The 14,479-nt window shown below is 38.6% G+C and overlaps 2 protein-coding genes across 6 annotated transcripts in view; one reads left to right on the top strand and one right to left on the bottom strand.

The window, feature by feature from the left end:
• Positions 1 to 10,329: 10,329 nt before the first annotated feature.
• LOC145981923 (uncharacterized) lies at positions 10,330 to 10,935 on the top strand. Its single transcript, XM_083115419.1, has one exon. The coding sequence runs from the start codon at positions 10,330 to 10,332 to the stop codon at positions 10,933 to 10,935; it is 606 nt and encodes a 201-aa protein (XP_082971545.1).
• Positions 10,936 to 13,169: 2,234 nt separating this feature from the next.
• LOC145981824 (zinc finger protein 711-like) overlaps positions 13,170 to 14,479 on the bottom strand; it is a 22,981-nt gene continuing 21,671 nt past the window's right edge. For 4 of the 5 annotated variants that reach the window (XM_083115263.1, XM_083115262.1, XM_083115266.1 and 1 more), the window contains one exon: positions 13,522 to 13,735. In XM_083115263.1, the coding sequence (XP_082971389.1) occupies positions 13,655 to 13,735 (81 nt within the window). In that variant the 3' untranslated portion in view covers positions 13,522 to 13,654. Of the gene's footprint in view, positions 13,736 to 14,479 lie in introns of all 5 variants that reach the window. The other variant, XM_083115265.1, reaches the window with a different exon arrangement.

Genomic DNA, 14,479 nt, shown 5'->3' with positions numbered 1-14,479 from the left:
GTCAGACCACAGATAAAGAAGCTTTTGGCGTGCAAAGAATTTCCCAAGAAGCTCAGTGAGAATGAAAAAGCGACTTGGAACAGCTTTGTCTTAGTGGCTAAGGGCTTTTTGGGCAATCATAAATCCAAAAGCTATGTGGAAGTGGTTAGGACTCTGGTGAAGAACTACGACAAAATGGGCTGCAGGATGTCCCTGAAAATTCATGTCCTCCATGCTCACCTTAATACATTTAAGAATAACATGGGGCATACTAGGAGCATCAAGGCGAGCGTTTCCATCAAGATATATTGGACTTCAAACGTCGCTACCAAGGCCAGTATAACGAGAACATGATGGGAGACTATATTTGGGGGCTGATTCGTGAAAGTAATGTACAGTATAATCGTAAATCCCAGAAAACTACTCATTTTTAAATATTTTGCAATAATTTTGTTCACAACTAGAGTGCAAATATATGTCACTTTTGATGTATATGTGTTTGTCTTTTTCTTTATGTAAACGAAAAACATGAATTCGTATATTTTCTCATCGAAAGCAGGTAAAATTAAAAAATAACACTGTCCTGGTCACAAAAACAAAGTTTGAGGGGAATAATAGGCATTTTCTATGGTTTCCAGTCAGAAGCCTTTAGAAAATAAAACTCACTACACAGGAACAAAAATCGTGTTACAGGGTGTTATCGACTGCGACGCTGTTTAATGACGTGTCCTAGAATACGCACTGAGTGAAAACAGACCGCAAGTTGCGCGTTTCCTTTTTCACGCTGGATTACAATGCAAGTCAAGGAAGGAGTTTGGACTGCTCCCTTGAATGGGGGAGGGGGGAGAATGAAGTTGGTTGAAGCAAAGAAAACGTGACCTTTTTTTACGATGTATTTTACACTGCGGAACCAGAACGAAATTTACAGCCCCGCTCTTTTTTTTTTTTTTTTTTTTTGTGCGCCTAGAAAGGTTGTGTTGTTTCTCCCGAGAGATCTAATCTTACCAGTTAATCTTGTAACAGACAATGCTCCAGTAGACCCGTATAAAATCCAACCTTCATTCTGCCAGATATCTTCCGACTTTTGCTGGCGCCAGTCTGACTGGTGTCAAGATTCTTTGAGTTTCGCTTGCAATAAGCGAGAGATTGTTTTCCTTTCCATAGGTCTCACTGCAAACGGGTTTCTCATGAACTAGAATGATAAGAATTTCCTGGGAGAGCAACAACTGCACAATTGAAAGAAAGTAACATTATTTTAAATCCTTTTTTATGAAAACGTTTTCATGTTCTATTTTCCTTTTCACAACACGCGTCATGTGCATGACGGGTTGCATAACTACCAGGATACATGGTGCTACCATCTCCTAGGCATCTTTATGTCCGTTTGAGCTCCGTTTAAGCTGAAAATTGGTGCAAATTCCAATAACGACCCCTTCAAAACAACGACCCTTTTCCCAGGAATTGTGAAAGGTCGTTGTATCGAGAGTTGACTGTATATGTAATGATTGACTCAAACTAGCTCTCTAGCCTTCTTAAACCCGAAGGTTAATGGCTGCTGCAACACAAGCCTGAGCAAGATCAATCCAATCTTTTCCATCCTTACTAATTTCATTTAGGTCCATCCCTTCATCTTCGTCTTGGCCTTCCTACAGGTCTCTTAGCATCAAGTTATCCAACAAGAATCCTGTAAACTCTTCTTTCCTCTCCCATTTGTGCCACATGGCTTGCCCACGTAAGTCTTCTTGATTTAATTATTCTAATAATATCCAGGCATGAATACAAATACGTGAATTACACATTAGAAAAGTACTATGCAGATAAACACAAGTATGTATATAATTTATTTTACCTGGTGCATTCCTCTTACCCATACCAAATTGGAGTGCTCAATAAGGTTCACTTACAGCTCAAAATATCCAGATGTTTTTAATGTGTGTGTGTGTGCATAATAGTTGCATTATTTTTACATCTGTAATGATTAAAAGGAATAGAAATGAAGAGTTTGTGGTCCAAATTTCTCAAAATATTACCTTAAAATTATTAAATACGGAGAAACTAGTACTGACTTTATCCACGAAGCTGTTTTTTTTCTTCTTTTTCGATTAATTTCAGTGGCCACTGAAATTAATCGAAAAAGAAGAAAAAACCGCTTTGCGGATAAAAGTGAGTACTAGTTTCTCCGTATTTATATACTACCGCGTCTCTCTTTTCCCAGTTATGAATTAAAATTATTTTTAAAAATGGTCTTCAAATAGTAAAATATAAGCTTTAATTTTTCATAAGTGAGAAAAGAATAATGATAGACATTAATAATTTGACAAGTGTTTTTTTAACTACTAAAACTACATTAAAAAAATGTGCTATTTTGTGTTTTACTTTGACCCAAGTAATGTTTCTCTTATGCATGTTCTCTTTCTTCATACCAGAATCTAGGAAATTATGAAATTTTTAGACTTTTTATTGTAGAAGAAATTAATCTTTTGAATAACAAGGCTGTGTCATGTGTGACACCTATGTTATTGCTTTGCATGCATGCGCGTGAAAACCAATTGGAGGTTTTTCATACGTGGTATACCTTCCTAGCCGGTATGCAAGTAGACATGGATCTAGTCGTCTGTGTCCCCACCTAACTAGTCTGCTCATAGTTGCATATTATTTGAAGGCGTGTGCACATAGGTGTCTTATGTGGCACTGCCTGGTTGTTTGTGTTCTAAAAGTTTATGCATCCACGACTATGAATTCGCGATTTATTACCGAGGAAGAGATACGAAATGAACTGATAAGGCAAAGAAAAGCAAGCGGTGATGATGGAGGTAGAGGTAGTGAAACAGAGGACTGTCATTTATCAGATAAACTATGAAGAGGGTCTCGCTAGCGATGCGGAGGTATGTACCAACTTTTGATGACTGAGATGTCAATTATGGAATTGATATGGAAGTTGAAGATGATATACATTTCACTTTTGGTAGAGATTTGGAAACTGGCTGGACAGACACACCACTGAGTAGCAGAAAATCTATAACTCCAAGGAGAATCAGGGAGCTTACGAAAGAAGCTTGGGGATATTATTGACGTATTTTCTTTGAACTTTATGGCAAGAGATATTCAAGCTAAAGGTATTCAAACTATATTTGCAAAATTCGAAGTAGTTATGAGTCTAAAAGTCAGAAATAGGGTAGGTGTCGTCCATGACACCTACTTGTTAATTTATCCTATAATACAGCCTTGTTATTGAAAGGTTAAGACTAAAAGGCACCGACAACATTCAGTTATGAAACTAAATAAGTGTGTGTATAAATATATATATGACTATTCATCAACTTCCTATTTCTAGCATAATTTAGAATAGCGTCAAACAATAGCAATGTTATGATTGACTCCATTAAATTAAGTAATGGTCAATGGATTTCAAGTGGCATCAAACAGTTGAATTAATAGTTGATGAATTTCAAATAATACAAAGAAAATACATAACAATTGAATGATAGGTAATATTACTTTGGTGTAGTACTTTATTGCAACTCTGGGCATTTTTCTACTATTCATTAGTTAGGGTACAGCACTTTGAATAACGTAGTGTGGAAAACGGCACTGTTGTGGGCGCTCTGGCTGGTTCCACTCAAATATGATACCGCTAGAGGCGCTGGTGTCGGTACAGCTGTATGGCATTTGTCTGCTTATAATGGAAGTAAATTGAGTTTTCGCTGCAACGTCTGATTCTTTTACATGAAGCATTTCTATGAATGTGATAATTGCTATTATATTTGGTACAGTGGTCGCGAAGATATTAACGAACATTCTAGACAGTCGACCATGTCCTGTTATCGTTATACAGGGAGGTTATTTCAGTCGTTCACCGCCATCGTGTCGGCCGGTCGGCGCCGCCTTCATGCAACAGGTCCCGGCAAATTGCGTTAGAGGAAGTCCGTAACAGAAACAGCTTGTTTTGTAATGTTTCCACTTTTCACAATTACAGTTACAATTACAATTGAATAAGCACGTACCTTGTCGCAAGGATGCTGGAAAAGGTGTCCTCCCAAATACAAATATTTCTGGCACCTTATTTCTGACATCTAATCTTAGATTAGACATCGCTACTTTATCCTCAGTTGTCGCAAGAGCACCGGCAGCTTATCGGGGGAGTTGTCAGCCGCGAGACGGCGCTTCATACTGCACGAATGAGACAGTGTCGGCAGTGATACCAACCTTAGGCACTTTTCACTATATTTCGCCCGCGTAGATTTTGCCAAATGAAGGAAAACGTAGGGACTTTTTTCAATCTTGGAAAATAACTTTTTATTGCGCAAAGGTGCAAAGCTTACTCGCCAGTCAGCTGCACTTTCTTCGTGCTCGGTTTGGAATGAATGGATTAGTTTATCTGGATACTTTAGTGAGGAAGAGAAAAAACAACTAACCAACAAGTCTCCATCAGAATTTTGGAACATGTTATCGGTTACCGAGAACTTTCAAGGCAAGTTATTTTTTGAAAACATTTCCACTCTCGCGAAAATAGTGCTAACATTGCCACATTCTAACGCGGAAACTGAAAGAATATTTTCAATGTTACCTAAGTGATACAAAAACAAAAAAGAGAAATAAAATTGGACCAGAATTGTTAAAGACTTCAGGAAATACAGCATCACCAACCAACATCTATCTCTTCACAGCAGCAGCATGTATGACTTCAAATAACAGTAAATGACTCAACGTTATTCAATAGGGGTGTGCGGGATCCCGAAAAGTCGGGACCGGGATCGGGAAAAGAAAATTCCCTTCCCGATCCCAACTTCGGGAAATGACTTCCCGACTTTTCGGGATCCCAAGCAGTCGGGAAATACCGAATGGTCACTTTAAAAAGTCGTTAATTCTCGACGTTTTCTTCATTGTAAGTTTCTGGAACTTATCATAAATTGTAAGTTTTTATTCTAGAAATGCAAAAACAATCACTTAAAGTGAAAATGACGTGTAGAATTCGAGATTTCCTGAGCTTCGGGAAATTTCGAAAATTTCCCGACTTGGTCGGGAAATTGCAAATTTTTCCCGTTGCGAATGTCGGGATTTAAAAAAAATTCCCGTCCCGACCCAAAACATTTTGTCCCGCACACCCCTATTATTCATTAAGGCAAAAATTTACAATACCGGACCCTTCTGTAATTTCTATGCTACGTCTTATACTCACGAAATAATTAGTCGTGATGATTTATCTCAAGTTAACATGTTGGGGTGAGGTGAAAAAATTGTTCATTAACGTGTAGAAGTTGTAAAATAAGCATTTCAATTCTCGCAATGATTCTCCGTATACAAGTATGGTAGCCATATTTGTTGATATGAACAATTGACGTTCGCAATTAGTTACGCTGTCTACAGCGTTGCCACACTGTTGATTTCATACTTGGAGAGCATGGATCGTGTAAGAATGGCGGAAGAGAACAGTAAAAAAGTTGTTAATGTTGTACAGATTTTTAGGTGGAGTGTGCAGGAGGATTTCGTGGGGTAATTAATAAACTTATGGATTTCGGTATATTGCCTAAAGAAGGGGATTACATGTGACAGTGACAATCACGATGTAGAAGAACATGTGGAATGTGGACTGATTTGATTACAGGTAAGCTTGGCAACAGTGCATCGATCGTAAAATTGCAGGATACGAAAATGGTGTCTTCGATGATGAATACGATTTTTTTATCGGTTCGTAATCACAATTAGCGCAAAACCATTCACGGATAGCCCCACTGACCATTCTCGGTAAGGTTAGGTTAAGTTAGGTTAGGCAAGGCAAACATAATTAAAATTTGGGGTCGAAAAACCAAGCACGGGTAGCCCCACAAGCCATTGACGGATAACCCCACGAACCATTCACGGTAAGATTAGGTTAGGTTAGGATAGGATAGGATAGGCAAACATAGTTCAAATTTGGGGTCGTAGCAATATCAGGAATGTATATTTCATTTTTTAAGTATTGGAAACACAAAATCTTCCGGTAAGTAATGAGCAATCGTGCCGATCACGGACCACTCAAATTCACTTATTTTGCTATTTCTACAGGTGACCCACAAATTTTAACTTCAAATTCGTGATTAGGAGGCCTCAATTAGTGAGTATGCGAAATATTACAAAAATCGGGGAGGGGTCCTGTATTGTAAATTCGCTCCTTCATTAATTGTGGAGCACCGAGCAGAAAGATTTGGTAAGTAAATGTGTATATTTTCTCTTCTGTTTTGCATGCTAATGAGGTGTTGTTTTTTTAGACGCTTTACTTGGCGTAGGGACATTTGGTCAGTTGTAGGGAGATTTTTACTATGTCTGTAGGGACATTGCCGGAAAATGGTTAGCAACACTGTCGGCTACCAGACGTCGTGAGTGTAACGTACCCTCATGCTCACTTCTGTTTGCGTTTATCAGTACGCGTCTTTTTTATACTGTGTTATTGAGTTGGTGTGCTAGTGCTTTATTGTGTGTTAATTGTTATTCATTCATTAGTTATTCCGCTAAACAAATATAGTCTTGAACATCGAGTTTTTATGTACGATAATTACGTGAAAACGAACTCTTGCAGAAAAGTGGTCAGGCAATTACGAGAGACAGGATCTCTTGAACCTAAGAAACGTGTTGTATTGCTGTTGAAGGAGGTCATTTTCAATATATCTTATAACACACCAGGTTAGTGATCACTATTATTAATTTTAAATATCATTTTACGGTTTCGGTTCGCTTTATGCGCCGGGATGCTGTCTTCCCTTTCTGTCAACTGACGATAAAGTAGCAATGTCTAATCTAAGATTAGATGTCAGAAATAAGGTGCCAGAAATATTTGTATTTGGGAGGACACCTTTTCCAGCATCCTTGCGACAAGGTACGTGCTTATTCAATTGTAATTGTAACTGTAATTGTGAAAAGTGGAAACATTACAAAACAAGCTGTTTCTGTTACGGACTTCCTCTAACGCAATTTGCCGGGACCTGTTGCATGAAGGCGGCGCCGACCGGCCGACACGATGGCGGTGAACGACTGAAATAACCTCCCTGTACTTTCATTAATAATACAGGAGAAAAAATTTGCGTGGAATGCTCTTGGTAACTAAATTTTTGCGTATGAATTAGGTTCATTATTATCATCATGATTTCTTTTAAAGATATACACACTGAAGCGTTTGTATTTTTTATATTTACCGTCTCTTTTCTTCCGCTTAAAACTAATGGCGGCGATGACGATGATGATGATTGCATGAAACGACAAGAGGAAACTCACAAAACTTCTTTAGTGCCATCGACATCAGTGTAAGGAAACTTTCAGACCAATGGGACAAGTGGCACGGGATGTTCACACTGATGTGACTAGTGACACAAACACTTCCAGACTGTAAAATAGCATTCATTGCGCATGAGGGTCCAAACGGTAAATGACACGTACATATGGCGTATTCGCGTGCTACTTGTTACTTCGGTCAGGGTGCTCAGACCGAAGCGACGTGCTACAGGGGGAGTTTCCAACTAAGTGACAAGCGACATGGTGCCTTCAGTCTATTAGCAAGCTTTTGCTGCTAATTGTGCAAACAACAGATCTAGGTGACATGATAAGCCACACGTATTGCTTGTGTCACTCAAACTAGTGGTTTGTTGTTCGAACATGCGCGATGCAATGAGTGTCTTGCTTTAGGGAGATTGCGCACCAAAGCGACACTTATCGCTTGAGGATTTCACCAACCGAATGTTGGCCTGTGCTGCCAGTCATGCTGCTACGATGTGAAATATTGCTCTTCATTGGCTTGTTTCCAAGCGACATGTGTCGCATGTCACTTTGGTATGAAAGTTGCCTTGAACCGAAGGACCCATGTGGCTTTGGTGTGAAATCCCCGTATCGTTTGTTGCTTTGGTCTAAAATCTCCTTGAGGAAACGGTGCAGTCAGAGCTTGCACCCCTACAGTTCGAAAGGCAGCATTGGTTGATTACCAACTGCTCGCTTGCAAGGGACACTTGCGGTTTGTCGGCTAGATATGAACTATCTCTCGGGATACTATTTATATTCTAATAAAGCCCGCATCACACGGAACTGGATTTCCAGTAGATATGCCCTAGTTGGCGCTGGACTGGCTACCAATTTGCTAGTTATCGCCTCACACAATACTTATCAGCGTACTTGTCGATAGACTTTTGTTCCCATACGAGGGAAGTTGTAATGGTGGCCGCGTGAGATGTAAACAATGTATCACTTCACATTTTTAAAAGCCGATAACTATTCAACCTAGAGGAATAACGTTTCGTATAAAACGTTATTAGGTACAAAACAATGGCGCTGCTTAAATACATACTTTACAATGTTTACTGTACACGTATGGAAGAATATTTTAGTTGTTTCAAATGTAAACACCGTGCACTCAGCATAGATGGTGTAACTCAACGCACCTTTCATGCTGTATATTTTATACATTGTTGAGTAACACTCGGAAACCACAGACAAAAACCCTCCTTTGCACACTCACAGATTTTATCTTCAAATGGCGAAATTTGCTCTGATTGGCTGTTCCACAGAATCCAGTCGAGGAAAGCAAGTAGCAATTAGAACATGTCCTATTCCTCCAAACCAGTCTAGCAGTCAGCCAGGTGGCCATGATTGCTGCCTAGAAAGTTAGCTCAGCGCCAACTAGGGCATTCCTACTAGAAATCCAGTTCCGTGTGATAGGGGCTTAACATAGAAAAATAAACACTAGTACACAATCCAACACTCGACGTCCGGAATCACATTGCCATGGGTCTTCTTGTGTTACGCATGCTATTTATTAATTAATTTTATTTAACTTTTCTTTCCAAATTAATGCCATTTTGTGACTGCAAATCACTCCACAAATATAATGGTTTCCATCAATTCACGTACTGCCTTTCAAGACAAACAAATCTACACAATATATTCCAAAAACTAACTAAGCCGCTTTACTTTCATAAGAAAATTAGCAGCCGTACTGATCGCACTGCCATCCATCTCAGGGAACAGTTTCTTGGGTTGTTTTCCACACTACGTTATCCAAGGCACTGTAGTTAGGGGCTGAACCAATACCAATTAATGATCATTGTAACGATTTAAAGTTATTTTTAACATATATATATATATATATTAATTAGACTCAAACCTAAACTTTCCATACCTAAATCGATGGAATCAGCCAGTACTGATGTACCAGATCAGGTTAAACATTTTGGGAAATCTGTGAAAAGAAATGTTTAGAATTTTCGATGTAAAACTCTCAAATTATATATGCTATAGCTCCATGTAGTGATTGTTTTCACTTTTCTGGAATGAAACATGTCATACATAAGAAAATTTGGACACTTACAGTGTAAGAAACCTTTAGGATTAATAACTTTTAATACAAAACTGATCAGGATGGGAAATTTTTTTCCTGGTCCCAGTATGAACATTTTGGAAATATGTTTTATCATGCTTAGAGATTTTTTTTAAAAAAACAAGACGTTGTATACTAATAATGATGCCATAATATTTGCTACTAGTCATTTTAAAAGTTTTGCTTAAAGCTTGCTTGTGTTCTCCAACACTGTATGATTCTTTTGCACATCACCTTTTCAGCATTAACATTTTTCTAATGGACTTCAATTTCTGTTTTCTATAATGATGTGATTTGTCTTTTTGTAAATAGTGATAGTTTTACAGGAATGTATTCTGACAAAAGACATGGTAAAGGTGCTCTTTTATTTAAACATAGTAAAATGTATACAGAGTGGTACAAAAAGTAACTCAAAACATACTTTGGAGTGCACATGTGAGGAGTATGTTTGATGTACAAAATTGTCAGTATAGCATAAGTTCAGAAATGTACAAAATGCCGTGGGAAGTGTTGCAGCTTTTGCCATTTATTTTTGTACTTTGTACTTTCAACTTATATATTTAATATAATATTACTTTTAAAGATTTGGCTGAGTTCATTATTTCTACAACCTAATCATATTACAGGGTGACAAGAAATAACCCGTACAAAGTTTGGCGTATCCTGCCAAGAATGTAGTGTACCGTAGCCAAATAATTGTTGTGTTATTGGATTCTCCATAGTCTTTTGTAACTGTACCTGTTGTTTCGGCTTCATAACGATTATTTTCTTTGTGTTTCACAATGTCAACCAAACGCAGTGCAATTTTGGAACTGTGACACTTTCCTTGACGCCAATGTGAAATTGTTCGTTTGCTGGGTGTTCCAAAAATGACAGTCTCAGGTGCAGTTCGGCGATTCAAGGAGCTCGGCCATGAAGGCGACCGTCCCGGAAGAGGAAGAAAGCCTACTGTCAACACGTCCCAGAACTGCAAGATCATCAAAAAGTGAGTTCAGCGAAATCCGAGGGTCTCCATGAGAAAAGTCGCCCGTGAGATCGGGATCAACTGCGAATCGGTGCGGCAAATGGCAAAAAAGAACCTCAACCTCAAGGCATACAAGCTCCAAAAAGTTCAGCTTCTCACAGACGAAAACAAGCATCTGCGACTCAAAAGATGCCGCCCTCTGAAGCGCCGGGCCGCAGGTCAGCGATGGGAGTGCATTCTCTTCACAGACGAGAAGCTGTTCACCGTGGAGCAGGCGCACAACCACCAAAACGACAGGACCTGGTCTGCAGAGGCTCCCGTTACTTCAGCCATCGTCGAACACCACCAAAATTCGAAGTCTGTCATGGTGTGGGGCGGAATTTGCGCAAGCGGCAAGACGCCCCTGGTTTTCGTGGATCAAGGGGTCAAAATCAACCAAGAATTGTACTGCCGCGACATTCTCGAGAACGTCGTCCTTCCGTGGACCCAGGAGCACTTCGGCGATACGCAATGGACATTCCAGCAAGACTCCGCTCCTGCCCACAGGACGAAAATGACGCAAGCGTGGTGCAGAACCCATTTTCCTGACTTCATCGCATCGACGGAACGGCCACCCTACTCGCCGGATCTCAACCCAATGGACTACAATGTCTGATCGATTTTGGAGGCCAGGGTATGTGCTAAATGCCACCACAGTTTGGAGTTGCTGAAGCAATCGCTGCGTCATGAGTGGAACCGATTGTCGCCCGAGGACCTGCGGCCCATCGCCCAAAATTTCAAAGCCCGTTTGGACCTCTGTATCACCACCCAGGGAGGCCACTTCGAAACCGGCTGAACATCTTGTTCCTAAGGTCCTGTGTCATTGTTCTTCAGTGTTGTTTTGCTCAATTGTTTCGGTTTAATAAATTTATGATCACAAACATTAGTACGGGTTATTTCTTGTCACCCTGTATTATACAGGGTGAGGCAAAAAGATGTTAACACTGTATGGGAGACTAAATATTCGAAATGGTGAATATTGAGCCTGACATTCTGTTCATGTTTTCTGACGAAGCAACATTCCACATCAGCGGTCGTGTGAACAAGCACAACTGTATCATATAGGCGACTGAGCACCCGAAGGAAGTTCGAGAGCACATGCGAGATTCCCCTAAGGTGAACGTTTGGTGTGCCGTGAGCAAATTTGGAGTGATTGGACCGTTCTTTTTTGAAGAACAGACCGTCAGGGGAGAGAATTACCTTGCCATGCTCAGCACGTTCATGGAGGTACCACTTGTCATTCTCCAGCGAGGGTACTTTCAGCAAGACGGCGCCCATGCCCATTACAGTCTGCTGGTTCGGGATTACCTGAACGACACGTTCGGTAAACGCTGGATTGATAGAGGTGGTCCTCTTCCATGGCCAGCACGTTCACCCAACCTGACGCCATGCGATTTTTGGCTGTGGGGCATGGTCAAGGATCGGGTCTATGCCAGCAAACCTCGCAACCTAGAAGACCTGAAACACCGCATCACTCACGTCATCGCTGGAATTCCTGCCCAAATGGCCCAGAGGGCCTTACAAACAACAATGAACAGACTCAATGAGTGCCAAATTGAAACCCTGTAACCAAATCCCTGCTTGTAATTGAAAGTGATTAAACACCCATTTATTGTTAACATCTTTTTGCCTCACCCTGTATATTAACAGTTTATAAAATACAGCCAATGGTTTTATGTTTCAAACCTAAAAAAGTGCTACAAATGTGCATAATCTTACATATGGCACATATTGCTTGAGAAATTAAGCAATTGAATGCAGGCTTGTTGTGCTGCTATGGTGTGAAACATTGCTGTTTTTTGACTCGTTTCCACGTGACATGTGTCACATGTTGCTTGTCACTTCGGTCCAAAAGATGCATTGTTCTCCTGTGTATTTCATCTAATTGTCAGTAATTTTCATCATCAGGAGTAAGTCAGAGGCACAACAAAATGACACAAAATAACATAAATGCATTGATTGATTTAGTTTACTTCGCTTTTAATGCCACTTTTTAGCACAGGTAACCACCGCCCCTCAAAGAGTTAATGCCACTTTATGGCTAATCGCGAAGATGGGGATGAGTGATGATATGATGAAATTGATGAAAGGACACTCACAAACACCCATGCCCAGGCTGGGATTCGAACCCGGGTCCCCTGCCATCGCAGCATACTGATCTGCCCACTCCACCATGAAGGCCGGCATAACTTAAATACAATACATATAAATTTTGTAGCTGAAGAAATCAAAGAAATTTTCTATTACCCAATCACTAAAATTTCACATTCCTGCCCCAAAAACATGGGGTGTAAAAGAATAGAGTTCTTTTAACCAAGTTTATACGAAATATATGTGGTCACCGACATTAATACCATTAACCAGTGCTAATAAATAAATATACTAGGGGTAAAAACTACATTGCATTTTGGGACTTGCAAGTGCTAATCCTGTTGAATCACATCATATTACACACAAACACCTACTCTTTTTTTCCAAGCATACTGAAAAATTCTCGCACACAATAATATTTTTTATATAACAATTGTAGAAAAATATAAATTGTTTAATTACACATTAACCATATTCTGCACATTACTGTACAAGAAATTCTGAACCAAGGATAACTAACTTCCTCGTTACAGCAACATTTACTGACTACAATTTCATTCATGATTGCAGAATTGTGTAATACATGCAAACAAGTTACTAACTCTTAAAAGTAAGTCTCGTGGAAAAAGTTACTAACTTCTTTACATCTATTTATTAAAAATTTCATGTTAATTTTCTTCACCAAACAATATTAGAAGAAAAAAGTTTTTAAATTACTTTTTAATTAACAATATACAAAATAAAAAATGTAGTGTTAGCTTCGGTAGTTTACTTTTGTACAAAGTTTCAATAATGTATGTACAATATAAAAAAAACATAGCTTTGCTATTGAACACATATGATGCTTTGATTCATTTTTATATTTAACTATGATTTTTAAAACTTGGCTATCATCTACAACACTTAAGGCAGCATGGTTTAATTATTGTTATTTATTTTTTTTGGAAAGAAAGGTGCTTATGTTCGTTCCTACATCATAAAAGCAGTGATATATCAGAAACAAATATTTTGCACTCTCCTTCAATATAATTGCTGAAATACAGTCTTCTTATCATCCACCTTCTACAAGAAGCTCTTAGTCATTAACTAAAAACATACTTTTATGAACAAATTGAAGTCATAAATGCACAGAGTTTTCACAGGAAACAGAATCACATTTGACATTTTGTTCACACTCATTATCATCTACTATCTTCCTTTTATCTTGTAGATCCTTTGCATGTTTTCTTCGAGTGTGTTTAAATTTATTTGTTGGATTTAGCAAAAGACTTTTCACAGAAATTACAGGCGTAAGGTTTTGCTCCCGTATGTGTATTAATATGGTTCTGCAAGATAAAATGAACAATAGTGCATTACATTAAGTCTGCAATTTGACATGTTCATAGGGCAATATTTACTAAATTTTACATATAGACTTGAATGAGTATGAACAAGCAAAAGTGCTCCCCTGCAGTACTTTATAGAAGATATATTCACACTGAATTTTCTGCATCATGAAGCCTCATTTATTGGGATATTTAAAAATATCTCTAACAGTTTGTTCCGTGCATGAAATTCTAGAAACTAATTAATGGACTGTGTGAGGGTGTTCCCCTCCTTCCCCAAGTATGCAAATTGCAAGGGAAAAAGAGTAAGTTATCTGAGGTTTATAATGAATATCTTTTTGATGGGCACCATTCCCTTCTGTGATAAAAAAAAGACAAAAAAAACATTAATATTGCAAAATTTACACGAATTTTAGAGAAAAATAATGAAAGATCCCTAATTAATAATTACTTTTGGTACAAAATAGTAAAAATTTAAAAAATCAAGATTTCAATTTCTATTTTACTAGTCTCACATTGCTATTTATAAGATTCACCTCTCGCAAAATAATGTACAATAATTCTTCAAACATATTGTGGCTGGGTGTGTATTACTCACTATGTAATATAAACAATACTAAAAATAGTATAAAATTTGTTTAAAAAACTACAAGTGAGTATGCAATTGTTGAAGAATGACGTTTCAGGGTACAACTGCCCCTTCATCAGGTTCACAATTCTTTCTAAGCACTAAAACATAATGCT

Source organism: Lepisma saccharinum, chromosome 30 (assembly GCF_977018435.1).
Source record: "Lepisma saccharinum chromosome 30, izLepSacc3.1, whole genome shotgun sequence".
Lineage (NCBI taxonomy): Eukaryota > Metazoa > Arthropoda > Insecta > Zygentoma > Lepismatidae > Lepisma > Lepisma saccharinum.
This window is presented reverse-complemented; position numbering and strand designations above follow the sequence as displayed.